The sequence below is a fragment of the Python bivittatus genome, unplaced genomic scaffold (genome assembly GCF_059951505.1).
Source record: "Python bivittatus isolate LINGU-HERP-01145 unplaced genomic scaffold, Pbiv_v1 ctg000470_np1212, whole genome shotgun sequence".
Lineage (NCBI taxonomy): Eukaryota > Metazoa > Chordata > Lepidosauria > Squamata > Pythonidae > Python > Python bivittatus.
Window position 1 is genome coordinate 1054765 of NW_028277065.1, and position 16497 is coordinate 1071261.

General features: G+C 36.3%; 2 protein-coding genes across 2 annotated transcripts; both read right to left on the reverse strand.

The window, feature by feature from the left end:
• Nucleotides 1–143: 143 nt before the first annotated feature.
• Nucleotides 144–1064, reverse strand: LOC112543237 (olfactory receptor 14L1-like). Its single transcript, XM_025177476.2, has one exon. The coding sequence runs from the start codon at nucleotides 1062–1064 to the stop codon at nucleotides 144–146; it is 921 nt and encodes a 306-aa protein (XP_025033244.2).
• Nucleotides 1065–11610: 10546 nt separating this feature from the next.
• On the reverse strand, nucleotides 11611–12534 carry LOC112543312 (olfactory receptor 14L1-like). Its single transcript, XM_025177557.2, has one exon. It carries the CDS (start codon nucleotides 12532–12534, stop codon nucleotides 11611–11613), a length of 924 nt encoding a protein of 307 aa, XP_025033325.2.
• Between the last annotated feature and the right edge of the window lie 3963 nt (nucleotides 12535–16497).

Sequence of the window (16497 nt, forward strand, 5' to 3'; positions counted from 1 at the left end):
TGAATCTCATAAATGAATAGAATAAACTTTCTAATTTAATGTAATTTGGAGACTGCTACATACAGTAAGTTTTTATACCCTATGTCTGTGTTTTCACTTTCTTGTTGAAATTCAGAAATAGGTAGCTGCACTGTTCATTTGTCTTAAAAAAATAACCTTTGACACAAAAGTCTGGAAAGAGCAATTTTGATGTCCTTGTTTCTCATGCTGTAGATTAATGGATTCAGCATAGCTGGAATAATGGAATATGTTACTGTTATTATGAAGTCAAGGAATGATGGACTGTCAGATATGTCTCTTAGATAAGCAAAGGCACCAGCAAACACAAATAAGGAGAAGACAATGAGGTGTGGTAGACAAGTGGAGAAGGCCTTTTTTCTTCCTTGAACAGAAGGAATTCTCAGAACGGCAGCGAAGGCATGCACATAAGTCACAATGACAAAGGCAAAACAGCCAGCTGTTAATGTAGCACTGAAGAGTAGAACTCCAATTTCACTTACATATAAACCAGAGCAGGCAATCTTAAGTAAATATGGGATTTCACAGTAGAACTGATTGATAACATTAGAGCAGAAAGGAGCAATAAAAGTGGCAATACTGTGTAATGAAGCATTGAGAAGGCTGGCAGTCCATACACTTCCAATCATTTTGGTGCAGGCCTTCCTGTTCATTATCATTTCATATTGCAATGGATTACAAATGGCAACATATCGATCATAGGCCATGACAGTAAGGAGGGGAATATCAGAGCCCAGGAAAAAGAAGAACAAGAGGACTTGAGCAACACAACCAGAATAAGAAATATATCTGATATTCATAAGAGAATTAAAAATAGCTTTGGGGATAATGACTGAAACTGAACCAATGTCCTGCATGGCTAAATTCATCAGGAAGAAGTACATGGGGGTGTGAAGGTGGTGGTCAAAAACAACAGCAAAAATGATGAGAAGGTTCCCTGTTACCGTCATTACATACAGTATTAGTAGTAAAGTTATATATATAAGCTGTAGCTCCCAAATCTTTGAGAATTCCCAGAGAAGAAACTCAGATGTGTCATTATCCATTTGCAATAATTACACACCTAGAAGGAAAAGGGAGAAGAATTGCTAAAAATGTTCCTATTCAATACTGTTTGGAGTGATTTGTAGAATGATGGATCAACTGTTAGTGACGATTATGTTAAAACTTCTCCAAAATTATGTCATACAATCTGAGCAACAGCATTAGCTGCTTCTATTTTCTTAAAGTTCAGTGTGATGACTTAGAGATATTTAACCCCTATAAAATTTTATGGCATTATTTTATAATCTTGATCTTAGAGATAATTGAGGTGTTTTTATTTCTTTTTTCTTTTGTTAAATTTTTAACAGCAGCTTCTAGGACTAATTTCTTCATTAATGGGAGCCAAAAACAAAAAGGTCCCCCCCCCCCAAAGTTAGATAAAAGCTGCTGGACTTGAATCCAGGTATATTCAATCATGTCAATGTGATATAACTAATGTTACCATCTCCCTCCCTTTCTCTTTCTCCTTTTTTCAGACAGTTTCTTTATCTTTAACTGGCACAGTTGAGGCTGGTATAATGTGCCACCATCCATTTTTGCTCTTTGGTTGCCATCTCTGCTAAGCTCCTTTCTTTAATTTAATAATGATAGAAATATCTTATTCATGCTGGGAATAGTCATATTCAATTATTCTGACAAGTGTGGATGGAGGTAATTGTTACTGTTTCATTATTTTTAAGCCAGCATTTTAAAGTTCCTCAGTTAAATGTAGGATTTAAATTACGGCATTACTTTAAAAGAATCCTTTGAATGACCTTCTCATCTCTACCTTGTGATACACAAAATTGGAACTGTAAAGAATGGCTTCATATCAGAGCCTTCAGTTCTATCTGACAGCTTAATTTGAATCAATCACTCTATCTGGATGTTTTAGAAAGTGAATGAAAATGCTGTCGAAGAGTCCATATTGAATATTGGCACAGCTCTAGTTTTCAAGTATATATTACAATGGAATAAGAGTGCTTATTTAAAGAAATGATAGGAAAATGTCCTGTAAGTAGTTTAAATGAAGATATGGTAGAACTGCTAAATGATAGAGATTAGCCTCAGCCTTTAACTTCAGAGAATTCCATTTACCCAAGTCAGTGAATTTTTTATCTAAATAAATCAGCAATCCAGTTCACCAACAACTGGAAATTACCTTTGTGGAGAGTAATGTTTTATGTTTGGTGATAGATCATCTTAATGTGTTACTAAGTTTTAGTGCTGTTGATTTTCATCTCTTCCTAAATAACATTGCCTGAACAATAATGACTAAATGAATTATTCCTGACATTTACAATCTTTTTTTTTTTTTAAACTGGAACTGTAATTGCTGGAAAAGGGAAGGAAAGCCTAGGATCAAAAATGAAAAGATGAAAAGAGAGAAATAACTTATTCAAGATAAAATTACTCACCATCTTTATTCATGCAGATTTCTTTATTTTTTTCCCATCGTTTTTGTGCCTCTGTCAGTGAGATTTTATCTTCTGCATCCATTAGTGACTTTTTATTTAATTCCTCTTGTGATTTTCCCCAAAGTTGTTAACAAGTCAATCTCCATTGGCAACGCAGAACAGCCATTGTGGATTGCAGGTTTTTCTGAACCCCTCAGGACCATATTATTTTAATAGAAGTGTTCTATAGAGAAAAAAGGTTGATCTGATTTATTGTCCAACAATATACTCTTTACTCAATAATAGGAGAAAGTATATCAACAAATTTGGCTATTAGTTTTAACATAATGAAGATCTCAAATTTCTCTATGGTGTTTTGTTTTATTATAAATTTTATAGTGCTATGTTTCAGTGCATATTTTCCAATTGTATATAGTGCTGGAATGTTCAACATCATTATTATTATTTAAAACTCAGGAGGATGCTGTTGCTACTTGTGCAGACTAATATACCCATCAGCATATAAAAGCTTAAAACAACAACAAAAGCAACAAAGGACAAAGGACAACTATATTCTGTAGTGATTGTCCATACATAATCTACAACTGTAAGAAACACCCCTAGAAATATTTCTCAGTTTGCTAGGTGATCTTGTAAATCAGGGATTTGTAAACTTTGCTGAGGAGGAGCTGGACTCAACATTTGATGGGGGGGGGGAGGATTGAGGGTGGCATAAGTTAATCAAGAACATTCAGTGGCAACATCATCATCATTATTATTTCAGAGATTTTGTAAGACTAAGTGGGGTTGTTCTTAAGCCTTCTTTTAAACTACAATATAGTCATATTTCTTACCAGAGAATAAGGAGAAATTGTGCTGCCATGTTAATCACATCCCAGTTGAAGGGCTGAACATGACAGTGGGAATGAGAGTAGCACACAAATGCTTATAACCCATTCGTTATCTGTTGATCCATACTGTGAGCATACGCTGATATGCTTCTTAGACTACTTTAACCCTTCTTATTCTGGAGAGATAATATGTAAATTTATGTGTATGTGGTTGTATAATAATGTTGAGCAGAGTACAGCAGTGCTCCCAGAAACCCTTTACCCAGGGCAAAAGTACACACCAGCATGATAGGTTTGTAAACTGCAATGTCCATATCCTGTTCTCCAAAGAAACTCAGCCAGAAAATATATACTATCTGGTTGTTTACTGATAAAAATGCAAAATTTCATAAAATACAAGTTGCATACAAAATATAGAAAAAAACACTTCTCATAAATTCAGCTTCCAAGACTTATCCACAAACATAAAGTCTCTAGTCAAAAACTCTCAGAGAAGATGTACACTACTTGGTTGTTAGTTACAATTACATAATCCATAAATCTACATACCTACATAGTGGCTGCAACTAAAACTACAACTGCAACTGACAAAGCTGGGCATACAATGCTCCAGTTATATTGGCACTCTATACCCACCCACACTGGGTAACTAGCATACACACGCCAATAGGTGGCAGTAAATACCAGTATACAGTACATGCACAACAAACAAGTCACAAGTTACACTAACAATAACAACTTTGTCACATGACTCATGTAGCCATAATATTGTTGTACAGATAACGGGATGAACTTCTTTCCCATGAGAAAATCCTGACAAATAATTATACTTTTAGGAAGCCTATGAGGAATGTTAATGTCAGCAATGACTTCCAGGCTAAGGTAAAGAAGAATGAGTATCCTATGAAGATATAAGAAAGTCTTGTGAATTGGGGTGGAGGTGCATTGTAGAAACACACAGCTCACTACTTGAATAAATATTGTTGTAGCCTCTCTTTATTCTTTCCTATCAAGAAAGGGATTAATAAGGGAGGAATTTGCATGATGTCCTTATTTCCTTCTTGGATTGCAGAAAAAATGAATTCCAAAAAGGGCTAAAATGTTCTTCTCCCATTCCTGTCACCAAGTTGCCTCATGCAGAACTTTGGACCAATGGGTTTGCATCTCATGGATTTTGAAAGTTTTGCTCCCTCCTTACAACAGAGTGATTCCCAAAATCAGTTAAAACTCAGTAATAGCAAATCATCACCAGAAACTCTATTGTTTCTTTTGGCTGATTGATGAAAACAGTTCTTACATTTTTAATTATGCAATTTTTCTGCCTGCCTTCCTCCCTTCCTGCCTTTGATTTGTGTGTTCTATTCCCCCATTTTTACCAACTAGAAATTCCCAGAGAGGAGAGACCAGAACCATCTTAAAACAGTGCCCCCAACTCCCATCCCCTGCAGATCATCCACAAGGAAACCATGATCAAAGATATAAAATGTGCAGAAGGATCTAATAAGAGATGGAGGGGCACACTGTTTCAATCTGTTTCATAGAAAGTTGTGAAGGGACATCCTGCAGATCACAAAAAGAGGGGCACAAGGGTTATACTGAAGAAACAGTTTACAGAGCTTAAGCAAGTACCAAAGAAATACTCAGGGTCTAGTCTTCATGGAAAGTTCAAAACAAAATCCACTAGTAAATGGTCAACTATACTGTTATACAATCCCTCAGGTACTGTAATACGGTTACTTTAATTCTTTTTGTTGGGTTTACAGAGGCTTCATTATATTCCTCTCCATTGATTCTTGTTAGCTATCCAAAATTCATATGCAGGGTGGACAATCATATAAAATGTATAAATAGCATAAATATATTTCCATGTTTTTAACAATAAAACCAAACCACCATCTCCATTAACTCAACAGGAACTGAATTTTGTTTATTATAAAAGTGGGAAAAAAGTTTATCTGACCATTACGTAGAAGGAAAAGAGATATTTCATCCACCCCCAACAAAAAATGTTGAATGCTGTAATTCCATTACAGATAGAACTTTTGTTTGATTTTGTTGTTTACGCAGCTATCTCAATCCTTTACTGCAAGTCCTTTGTTATTTATTGATACAAGTTTTCCTGACCAACTACAATTGCCTAGAAAGCTGGATTGAGCGGGGGGGGGGGGGTGGAGGGGGGTAGGGGGAAGCAAGAAGCCTTCCTTAGGTGAGAATTCATCCTAGGCTGCAGATCAGGTGCTCAGCAGTAGAGATCCTTGGAACCTCATCTCTATATAACCTATGACCATGTCTGGAAAAATACAGAGCTCTGGATAGTGCAATGCATCTACCTAGGACTCTGAAATGTTATTTATAAATGGTAAAATATTCCTTCATGTTTTTAACATTTCCAACATTGTTTTGAAGTACATTGATACATCTTTGATAGTTTCTCTAGTGCCATAAGTTAGTGATACATCATTTTATAAAAGTTCTCTTAAATTATAATACAATGTGAATTTCAATCCATGAATCCACCTTCTTTCCCATTTATTCATTTGCATATTATAACCAAACTTCATAGCCCATTTTATCATTCAATCCTTAACTTGTTAATTTTCAGTTCCAAATCTTAACAAAAGCTTATATATTTTTGCAATTACATGTTCATCATTTGTACATAATTCATTGTCAAATTCTGTCTTATATTGTTTAATTCCAGTCACCTTTTTATCTATACTAAATCTTTCTCTTAATTGTGCATATGAAAAACATTGAAAATTATATCCCTCTGCAGTCAATTGTTTTCTTACATTTATCTTAATTTCTCCATCTTCCTGTATTAGTAAGTCTTGATATGTTACCCATTTCTCTCTGTCCGCTGTTTCTTTTCCATAAAATGCTTCCTGTGCTGAAATTATTGAATATGATTCATGTTAAACAACTGAGGCTTTTTCTTGTCAACTTTTTCTGTATACTGATAGAGTCTCTGTTATAAGGTACAGTTCCATACAATGTACAAAAATAAGAAATTTTGGTATAGAAAATATAATGAAATATATAAAAAATAAACCATCAGAAACTCACAATTTTCTGTTTGGAACAAAAATCTCAGAAGAATAAGAAATATTTATTGTAATAATATTAGTGTTGTTGATGAAGATTTGAATTACTCTGATGCACTCTGAGTATGTGAGATTCAGAGAAAGCATGAATTAATTTAATGCAAGATTTGATTAAATAAACACCTATATATTAAAATGGGGAATGATCAAAATGCCAGTAGTCACTTCTTATTGTAAAGCAATTGGATGAAAATACCAGGGCACTCAAATTCTTTAGGAAGAGGAATTACTATTTTTTTTGTGTATTTTATTGTACTGTACTGTACTGTATCATATTGTATAGTTCAAATTTTTGGAAACATACTCCAAAAAGTCACCATGGCCAGAGTCATAAACTAAATTTGATCGAAGTAAAATTAATTAATTAAATTCAAATGTTATGAATTCTTTTATACATATATGTACTGCATATGCATTACAATGGATAAATAATTTGAAATTATACCTTAAGGCACTTGCGACACATATATATACACACACAATGTGATTTATCCCCTTCATGCATCACTACTGTGTCATGGCAAAAGCGCTTGCATAACTCATTGAAGTCATGAGCTATGCTGTGCAGGGCCATCCAAGATGGATAGATCATGGCAGGGAGTTCTGACAAAACGTGGTCCTCTGGAGAAGGAAATGGCAACCCACTCCAGTATACTTGCCAAGAAAACCCCATGGACAATATCAAAAGGCTAAACGATATGATGCTCTCTGATGAAGATCAGATGGTGTCCAATATGTTACTGGGGAAGAGTAGATGGCAATTCCAAGTGGCTCCAGAAAGAGTGAAGCAGATGGGCCAAAGCTGAAAGGACACTCAGTCATGGATGCATCTGGATGTGGAAAGAAGGTCCAATGCTGTAAAGAACAATATTACATAGGAATCTGGAATGTAAGATCTATGAATCAAGGCAAGCTGGATGTGGTCAAACATGAGATGACAAGATTGAACATTGACATCTTGGGAATCAGCCAATTAAAATGGACGGGAATGGGTGAATTTAATTCAGGTTACCATTATGTCTACTACTGTGGGCAAGAAACACTTAAAAGAAATGGAGTAGCCCTCATAGTCAATAAAAGAGTGGGAAAGGCAGTAATGGGATACAACCTGAAAAATGACAGAACGATCTCAGTGGGAATCCAAGGCAAACCATTCAACATCACAGTAATCCAAGTCCATGCCCCAACCACTGATACCAAAGAAACTGAAGTTGACCAGTTCTATGAAGACCTACAACACCTTCTAGAACTAGCACCAAAAAAAGATATCCTTTTCATCATAGGGGATAGGAATGCTAAAGTAGGAAGTCAAGAAATAATTGGAGTAACAGGCAAGTTTGGCCTTGGAGTAAAAAATGTAGCAGGGCAAAGGCTAATAGAATTTTGTCAAGAGAACAAGCTGGTCATAGCAAACATTCTTTTCCAATAACACAAGAGACGACTCTACACATGGATATCACCAGATGGTCAATACCGAAACCAGATTGATTATGTTCTTTGCAGCCAAAGATGGAGAAGTTCTATAAAGTTAGTAAAAACAAGACTGGGAGCTGACTGTGGCTCAGATCATGAGCTTCTTATTGCAAAATTTAGGCTTAAATTGACGAACGTTAGGGAAACCACTAGACCACTCAGGTATGACTTAGATCATATTCCTTGTGAGTACACAGTGAAGGTGATGGATAAATTTAGGGGATTAGATTTGGTAGGCAGAGTGCCTGAAGAACTATGGACAGAGGTTCATAACATCGTACAGGAGGCAGCAACTAAAACCATCCCAAAGAAAAAGAAATGCAAGAAAGCAAAGTGACTGTCTGATGAGGTTTTACAAATAGCCGTGGAAAGAAGGAATGCAAAAGCAAAGGTGAAAGGGAAAGATATAAACAACTGAATGCAGATTTCCAGAGAATAGCAAGGAGAGATAAGAAGGCCTTAAATGAACAATGGAAAAAAAATTGAGGAAAACAATAGAATGGACAAGACTAGAGATCTCTTCAAGAAAACTGGAGATATCAAGGCAACGTTTTGTGCAAAGATGGGCATAATAAAGGACAAAAAAGGCAGGGACCTAACAGAAGCAGAAGAGATTAAGAAGAGGTGGCAAGAATACACAGAAGAACTATACAAGAAACATCTTAATGTCCCTGATGTCAATACTGGTGAGGTCACTGACTGTGAGCTGGACATTGTAGAGAGCAAAGTCAAGCGGGCCTTACAAAGCATTACTAACAACAAAGCTAGCGGAGATTATAGTATTCCAGCTGAGCTATTTAAAATACTAAAAGATGATGGTGTTAAAGTGCTGCACTCAATATGCCAACAAGTTTGGAAAACTCAACAGTGGCCACAGGATTGGAAAAGGTCAGTTTACATTCCAATTCCAAAGAAGGGCAATGCCAAAGAATCCTCCAAAACTACTGCACAATTGCACTCATTTCACATGTTAGCAAGGTTATGCTCAAAATCCTACAAGCTAGACTTCAGCAGTACGTGAACCAAGAACTTCCAGATGTATAAGCTGGGTTTTGAAGAGGCAGAGGAACTAGAGATCAAATTGTCAACATTCGTTGGATCATGGAGAAAGCATGAGAGTTCCAGAAAAACATCTACTTCTGCTTCATTGACTATGCAAAAGCCTTTGATTGTGTGGATCACAACAAACTGTGGCAAATTCTTAGAGAGATGGAGGTACCAGACCACCTTACCTGTCTCCTGAGAAATCTGTATGCGGGCCAAGAAGCAACAGTTAGAACCAGTCACGGAACAACCGATTGGTTCAAAATAGGGAAAGGAGTACGACAAGGATGTATACTGTCATCCTGCTTATTTAACCTATATGCAGAGTACATCGTGAGAAATGCCAGGCTGGAAGAAGCACAAGCTGGAATTAAGATTGCAGGGAGAAACATCAACAACCTCAGATATGTAGATGATACCACCCTAATGGCAGAATGTGAAGAAGAATTAAAGAGCCTCTTGATAAGGGTGAAAGAGGAAAGTTCAAAAGCTGGCTTGAAACTCAACATTAAAAAAACTAAGATCATGGCATCTGGACCCATCAATTCCTGTCAAATAGAAGGGGTAGAAATGGAAGCAGTAACAGAGTTTATTTATTTGGGTTCCAAGATCACCGCAAATAGAGAATGCAGCCATGAAATTAAAAGACACTTGCTTCTTGGGAGGAAAGCTATGGCAAACCTAGACAGCATATTAAAAAGCAGAGACATCACCTTGCTGACAACGATCCACATAATCAAAGCTAGGGATTTTCCATTAGCAATGTATGGCTATAAGAACTGGACCATAAGGAAGGCTTAGTGCTGAAGAAGTGATGCCTTTGAACTGTGGTGCTGGAGAAGACTCTTAGGAGTCCCTTGGACTGCCAGAAGGTCAAACTAGTCAATGCTAAAGGAAATCAACCCTGACTGCTCATTGGAAGGATTGATACTGAAGCTCAAGCTCAGATACTTTGGCCACCTAATGTGAAGAAAGCTCTTTGGAAAAGACCCTGATGCTGGGAAAGATGGAAGGCAAAATGAGAAGGGGACCGGAGAGGATGAGATGGTTAGAGAGCATCACTGAAGCAATGAACATGAAATTGAGCAAACTCTGGGGGGCAGTGAAGGACAGGAAGGCCTGGCGCGATATGGTTCATAGGGTTACGAAGAGTCAGACACAACTTAATGACTGAACAACAACAACAAATGTGATTTCTGTATTTTATTGCTAAATTTAGCTAAACTCCAAATCACATTTTTTTTTAAAAAAATGAAAAATAAGATTGAAAAACTGTTTTTATTTTTTATCTTTTTAATTTCCAAATTTAATTCTCTCCTCTCCTCTCCTCTCCTCTCCTCTCCTCTCCTCTCCTCTCCTCTCCTCTCCTCTCCTCTCCTCTCCTCTCCTCTTCAATTTTTTGTTTTTTGTTTTTTTGTTTTTGGATTTCCAGTTTACTTTCTTATTCGTATGTACTGTATTTCTGAACTTGCTATTTCGTCTGAACCCAGATCTATCCACATTAGCTTATATGTATCAAGAACAATCTCAAGAAATATATATGGACTGACATTAGTGATGTACTACTCTTTGTGCTGCTATGGGAATTACAGCTTGGTTAGTGAATTATGGAATTTGTTACACAATTGCAGAATTGATTACACAATTACAGAAAACTACAAACTATGTACTCCCCTCTCTTCACAATGATTGAGAACTGAGGCTAGCATATTTTTATATCTGTTATTAATGACATACAGTGGTACCTCTACTTATGAAATTTTTGAGATACAATCAGCTCCAACCCCAAAATTTTACCTCTATTTACAAATTCGCCTCAACTTACGAGCCATTTTCCGCCCATTCCACGTGGTCCGTGGCCATTTTTCCGCCCGTGCCACATGGGCCACAGCCATTTTTCTGCCCGTTCCACGTGGTCCGTGGCCATTTTTCCACCTGTTCCATGTGATCCACGGCTGTTTTTCCTCCCCTGACATGTGGTCTGCGGCCATTTTTTCCACCCTGCCGCGTGGTCAGTGGCCATTTTTCCGCCCCTGATGCGTGGTCCGCGGACACCGGAATGGATTAACGATAATTACATTGAACCTTATGGGAAAATTTACTTCAACTTGCGACCAACTCGACTTGCGATCAGAGTCACGGAATGGTTTAAGTTCATAAGTAGAGGTACCACTGTACTTTCTAACTTGTCTTGGTGACTTTGGCAATTTTTAACATCAGATATTATAAAGAGGAATTAGAGATGGTAAGCTCTACATTTCATTTCACTTATTTGCCCAGTCATAATTAAGCCATTCGGGTTCTAACCAACTCCTTATGGTAACAGAGCTGAGCTTGCTAACTCATGGTAATCATTTTTTAGGGACACGCTGCACTGCAGAGAAAAGCAGCTCAGGAAGATATAGCTTGTTCAGGCAATCACTCTGCTCTGTGGAGGGCCGTAGGTAAAAGAAAAAAAAATGGGTCAGGCATAGGACAGTTGGCAAGAAAATTGCACAGACATGTCCTCATACTCACCATGGTCACGGCTGTCTCCTTGGACCATAACAATATTCAGTCCTAACTGAGATGAGTCCAATCTCATAACTGAATAAAATACATTTTCCATTGGAAAGCGGAAGATAGTTACTTATACTCTATGTCTCCTTTCTTACTTTCCTGTTGAAATTCAAAAATAAGTAGATGCACAGCCCATTCTCCTTAACAAGATAATAACTTCTGACCAAAAAGTCTTGAAAGAGCAACTTTGATGTCCTTGTTTCTCATGCTGTAGATTAATGGATTCATCATGGGGGGGATAATGGAATACATTATTGTTATTATGAAGTCAAGATGTGATGGACTGTCAGCTATAGGCTTTAGGTAAGCAAAGCTAGAAGTAAGCAAAAATAGGGAGAAGACTGTTAGGTGTGGTAGGCAAGTAGAAAAGGCCTTTTTCCTTCCTTGAACAGAAGAAATTCGCAGGACAGCAGAGAAGACATACACATAAGTGACAATGAGAAACACAAAACAACCAATTACCAATGTAGCACTGAAGATTAGAACTCCAATTTCATTTACATATAAATCAGAGCAGGCAATCTTAAGTAAATATGGGATTTCACAGAAGAACTGGTTGATAATATTGGAGCAGAAAGGAGTAGTAAAAGTGACAATAGTGTGTAATGAAGCATTGAGAAGGCTGGCAGTCCATACATTACCAACTATTTTGATGCAGGCCTTCCTGTTCATTATCATTTCATATCGTAAAGGATTACAAATGGCAACATACCGATCATAGGCCATGACAGTAAGGAGGGAAACATCACAGCTCAGGAAGAAGAAGAACAAGAGGACTTGGGCAACACATCCAGAATAAGAAATAGTCCTTATCTTCATCAGAGAATTAAAAACAGCTTTGGGGATAATGACTGAAACTGAACCAATATCTTGCATGGCTAAATTCATCAGGAAGAAGTACATGGGAGTGTGAAGGTGATGATCAGAAATAACAGCAGAGATGATGAGAAGGTTCCCTGTTACCGTCATTAAATACAGTATCAGTAGCAAAGCTATGTGCATCACATGTAGCTCCCAAATTTTTGAGAATTCCCAGAGAAGAAACTCAGATGTGTCATTATGCATTCTTAATAATGATATCCCTAGAAGAACAAGGGGAAAGAATTGTTTAAAAAAAATCCTATTCAACACTGTTTGGAGTGACTTGGAGAGTACTGGATCAACATTTAGTGAAGAACATATTAACTCTTTTATTAAAACATTCTGAGCAGTAGCAGTAGGTAATTGTGCTTGGTTAAAGTTCAGGAAGTGTCTGGTGACTCTTACAGATATTTAATCCCTGTCAAGTCTTAGAGCATTATTTTATAGTGTAGGACTTAGAGATATTTGAATTTGTTTGTTTGTTTGTTTAAAAGCATTTTCTAACCCTAATTTCATCAGAACTGGGAGCCTGAAGCAAATAGATCTTTTTTATCAAATCAAATAAAAACTGCTGGAAGTTGGCTCTGAATCCAGGTATATCCTGTCAATGTGACATAATAGAGGTTGTTATCTCCCTCCTTCCCCCCCCCCTCCAAACAGTTTCTTAATCTTTAACTGGAACCGTTCAGGCTGGTACAGTATGTTACTGTTATTTGTTGAAATGAATTCCATCTACCATAATACACAATTTTTTAATATTCATAAAACAGGTTTTGATTTTTTTTTTTTTAAACAGGTATAGCTCTAGAATTTTGTATTTGAGTTTTGTAAATTCAGCCCAACTCAGAATTACCATCTCTGGTAAACTCCATCCTTTAACTGTTTTAGAAATATTTATGTTGAGTTTAGCCACATTCAATTATTTTGGCAAATGGGGATGGAGGTAATTCGTTCTGTTTCATTAGTTTTTAAGCCATCATTTAAAAGTTTCTTGATAAATGGACCTCGATGAACTGCAGGATTTGAATTATGGCATTTGAATGACCTTCTCAACTCCTTGTTCTACACAAAATGAGGATTGTGAAGAATGATTTTAAATCAGAGCCTTCAATTTTATTTCACAACTTCATTTGAACTAAGAACTCTATCTATATGGTCACCTTGTTTAGAAAGTGAATGAAAATGTTTTCAAAGACTCCAATTTAAATATTGATGCAGCCCTAGATTTTGAGGATATATTAAAAGTGAAAAATTATTTAAAGTGATTACATTACATGAAGCCATGGTAAATCTTCATACTCATCCACATTTCAGCCTTTAACCTGAATAAATGAGAAATGTCTATACAATAACTGAAGGTGGAGGTGGGGAGGGGAATTGTGGGGAAAAGAACTCTTTCTTTTCTTTCTTTTCACATGATTGATTTAGAATGTATTAAGTTCTAGGGCTATTTATTTTCATGTCTCTTTAAATAAAAATAAAAATGCCTGAAGAATCATTTCGTTATAGGCAGCTAACTCTTGTGTTGTAATCTGTATTTTGTTGGAATTGTAATTGCAAAGGAAAGGGAAGGAAAGACTTATGGATACTTAAAGGAAGAAAGAGAGAAATAATAGATAATTCAAAATAAAATAAGCAAATGCCTTACCATCTTTATCCATGTTTATTCATGCAAATTTCTTTATTTTTTTTCTTATTGTCTTTCTGAAGCCATCAGTAAGATTTTATGGTGTGCTGCATTTCCATGAGATTTTATCTAATATTTCTTCCTATTTCCCCAAAGATTAAAAAAAAAAAAAAACTGTCTCCATTAATAGTATAAAAAAGCTACTGTGGAGTAGATTAAAAAAAAACCAAACAAACCCAGCAAACAAAACTCCCTAGGTGATTGCCCAAGTGTCTTTATTATTATAATGGGGGGGGGGGGTAATTTGCAGACTCAATAATGAAAAACAGATGAGCAGTAAATCTGACTCTATCAGTTTTTAATTAATGAAATTGTAAACTGTTTTAATTTTATCATGTTTTATTTTTAGATTAAGGAAGGCATTTTAACAAATCCTTCTATTATTTATTTTGGTCGCATGGGGTGGGAGGTTCAACTTCAGCATAATTACTGTGTTGTTCTGAGCACATTGTCCAGTCGTCCTTAGAAAATAAGATGCTTTGGATTCTTCCTTAAATAACAACAGGATGGTGACATGCAGCTGTATTCTGAGTTCTTTGTGGTATAAGTAATCCCTAAAAATACTTGTCAGCCCTTTTCAAGCATATTTGCTGTGTATTATCTTAAAAATCAGAGAGTGGCAAAGATTTTTCTGTGTAGGAGCTGTTCCCAGCCATCTTTTGGAGAGGTGGCAATCACGATAGGAAGATTGATCATGAAAATACAATGGAAATATATTATGCTTGTAGGTGATTTAATATATTGATCTATCTATATCTATCATCTCTCTGTCTCTTACATTTCAAGAAAGGTTTTGCGGAGTTTGTCCATCACACTACAAAATCTCAGGGAATTTTGCTGCAAAGCCACATTTGTATGAAATTGTTATTTTATGTTAAGCCTAGTTGACTTCAGTAGAACAATTAACATAGGCTTAACTTTCCCACAAATGTTGAACTGGCTCCCAAAGTGAAGAAATATGAAGGAAGACTATTAGATGAATTCAATCACATTCAAAATAGGGGGATTTATGATACCACATACAATCTTCTTCTTCTTCTTTTTTTTGTCCCAATTAGCTTGTATGCTCTGTAAACACAGTTTAATAAAGACAGATTGGAAAAAGCTGCTGTACTGACAATATTTATGAGAAACGTCTGTTCATTATTTTCCTCATCTAGATTTTTTTCATACAGATTCATTAGAAAATTTCCCCCCTCATAGATACAGTAGATAGATAGATAGATAGATAGATAGATAGATAGATAGATAGACAGACAGACAGACAGACAGACAGACAGACAGACAGACAGACAGACAGACAGACAGACATGTATTTGTAGGCCCTCACTCAGATTTGCAGCCCCCCCCACTCAAAATAATCAATATATGGGTTCTATACTGATTAAAAACATAAAAAGTCAAAGTAACAGAATCATGAGAAAGAAAAGATGACCAAACAGGGAAACAATCAAATAAAAACAAAACCAATCCATAGCAATCCCAAACCTTGCCTTGCCCCAGAATCTGAGGAAACAGCCAAGTCAGAGAAGACACGGCTACTGGGCCCCATTAGATGGCACAGTTTGATAGATACGATCAAAAACATAATTATTTTGTCATATATGGCAGGACAAGCAGGCACCACAGCAAAAAGTTGTTCCCTTGCTATTTGAGTGGGTGTGTCATGAAGGATTTTGTATTCGACAACCAGCACCTTGATTGCATTCAGAAGCCTACGGATCACCTCTACAGTTCATGCAGCAAAGTTCTTACAGGGGGTTCTCATGGCATATCCATAAATACTTGTGCCGCCAGCTCAAATATCTGAATAGTTTTCAAGGGTAGCACCATATCGTATGTATTTCAGTAACCCAGAGAGGAAGTCACCAAGGCATACATTTGAGTTTACAGTTTCAACACATTATAAGTAATATAAAGAGATGTTTTAAACCCTTTGATATAGCTGTTGTTACGTTTAGGGATCAAATTTAGATTGTGTGGGGAATTCCCTGCAGGAAAAGTTTTCAAAAACCCAATATACCCTCAATTCTACAGGTTCTTCAATTCAGAAATTGAAAAAAAAAAGGTACAGTTGTTAAAGATGGTACCTTTGGTATCCCTAATCTAGAAATGTGTCATTCTTCGTTACCTACCTTTTGACAAGTACCAAATTGTATGGTACTGGATGGCTTCACTTGGTATAAATTCTACTTCCATGGCCTTTTTGAAATTTTGACATGGTGTTAATTGTAGGATTTGTGGTTCTAAACAGATGGCATTAATTAAATCTATTTGAAAATTGTGGTATACCATTTTTGAAAATTTTAATTTGATTCTTTTTCTCATGCCGAAATGACACCATGGGGTCATGTAGACCTTAGCACTGATAAAAAGACTTGCTATATGGGAAACTATATAGATGCTGTGATTTTAATTTTGGAACAATGATTGGGTGTTGCAAAATTTTTAATCATTTTCTATGATTAGGCTAAATGTCA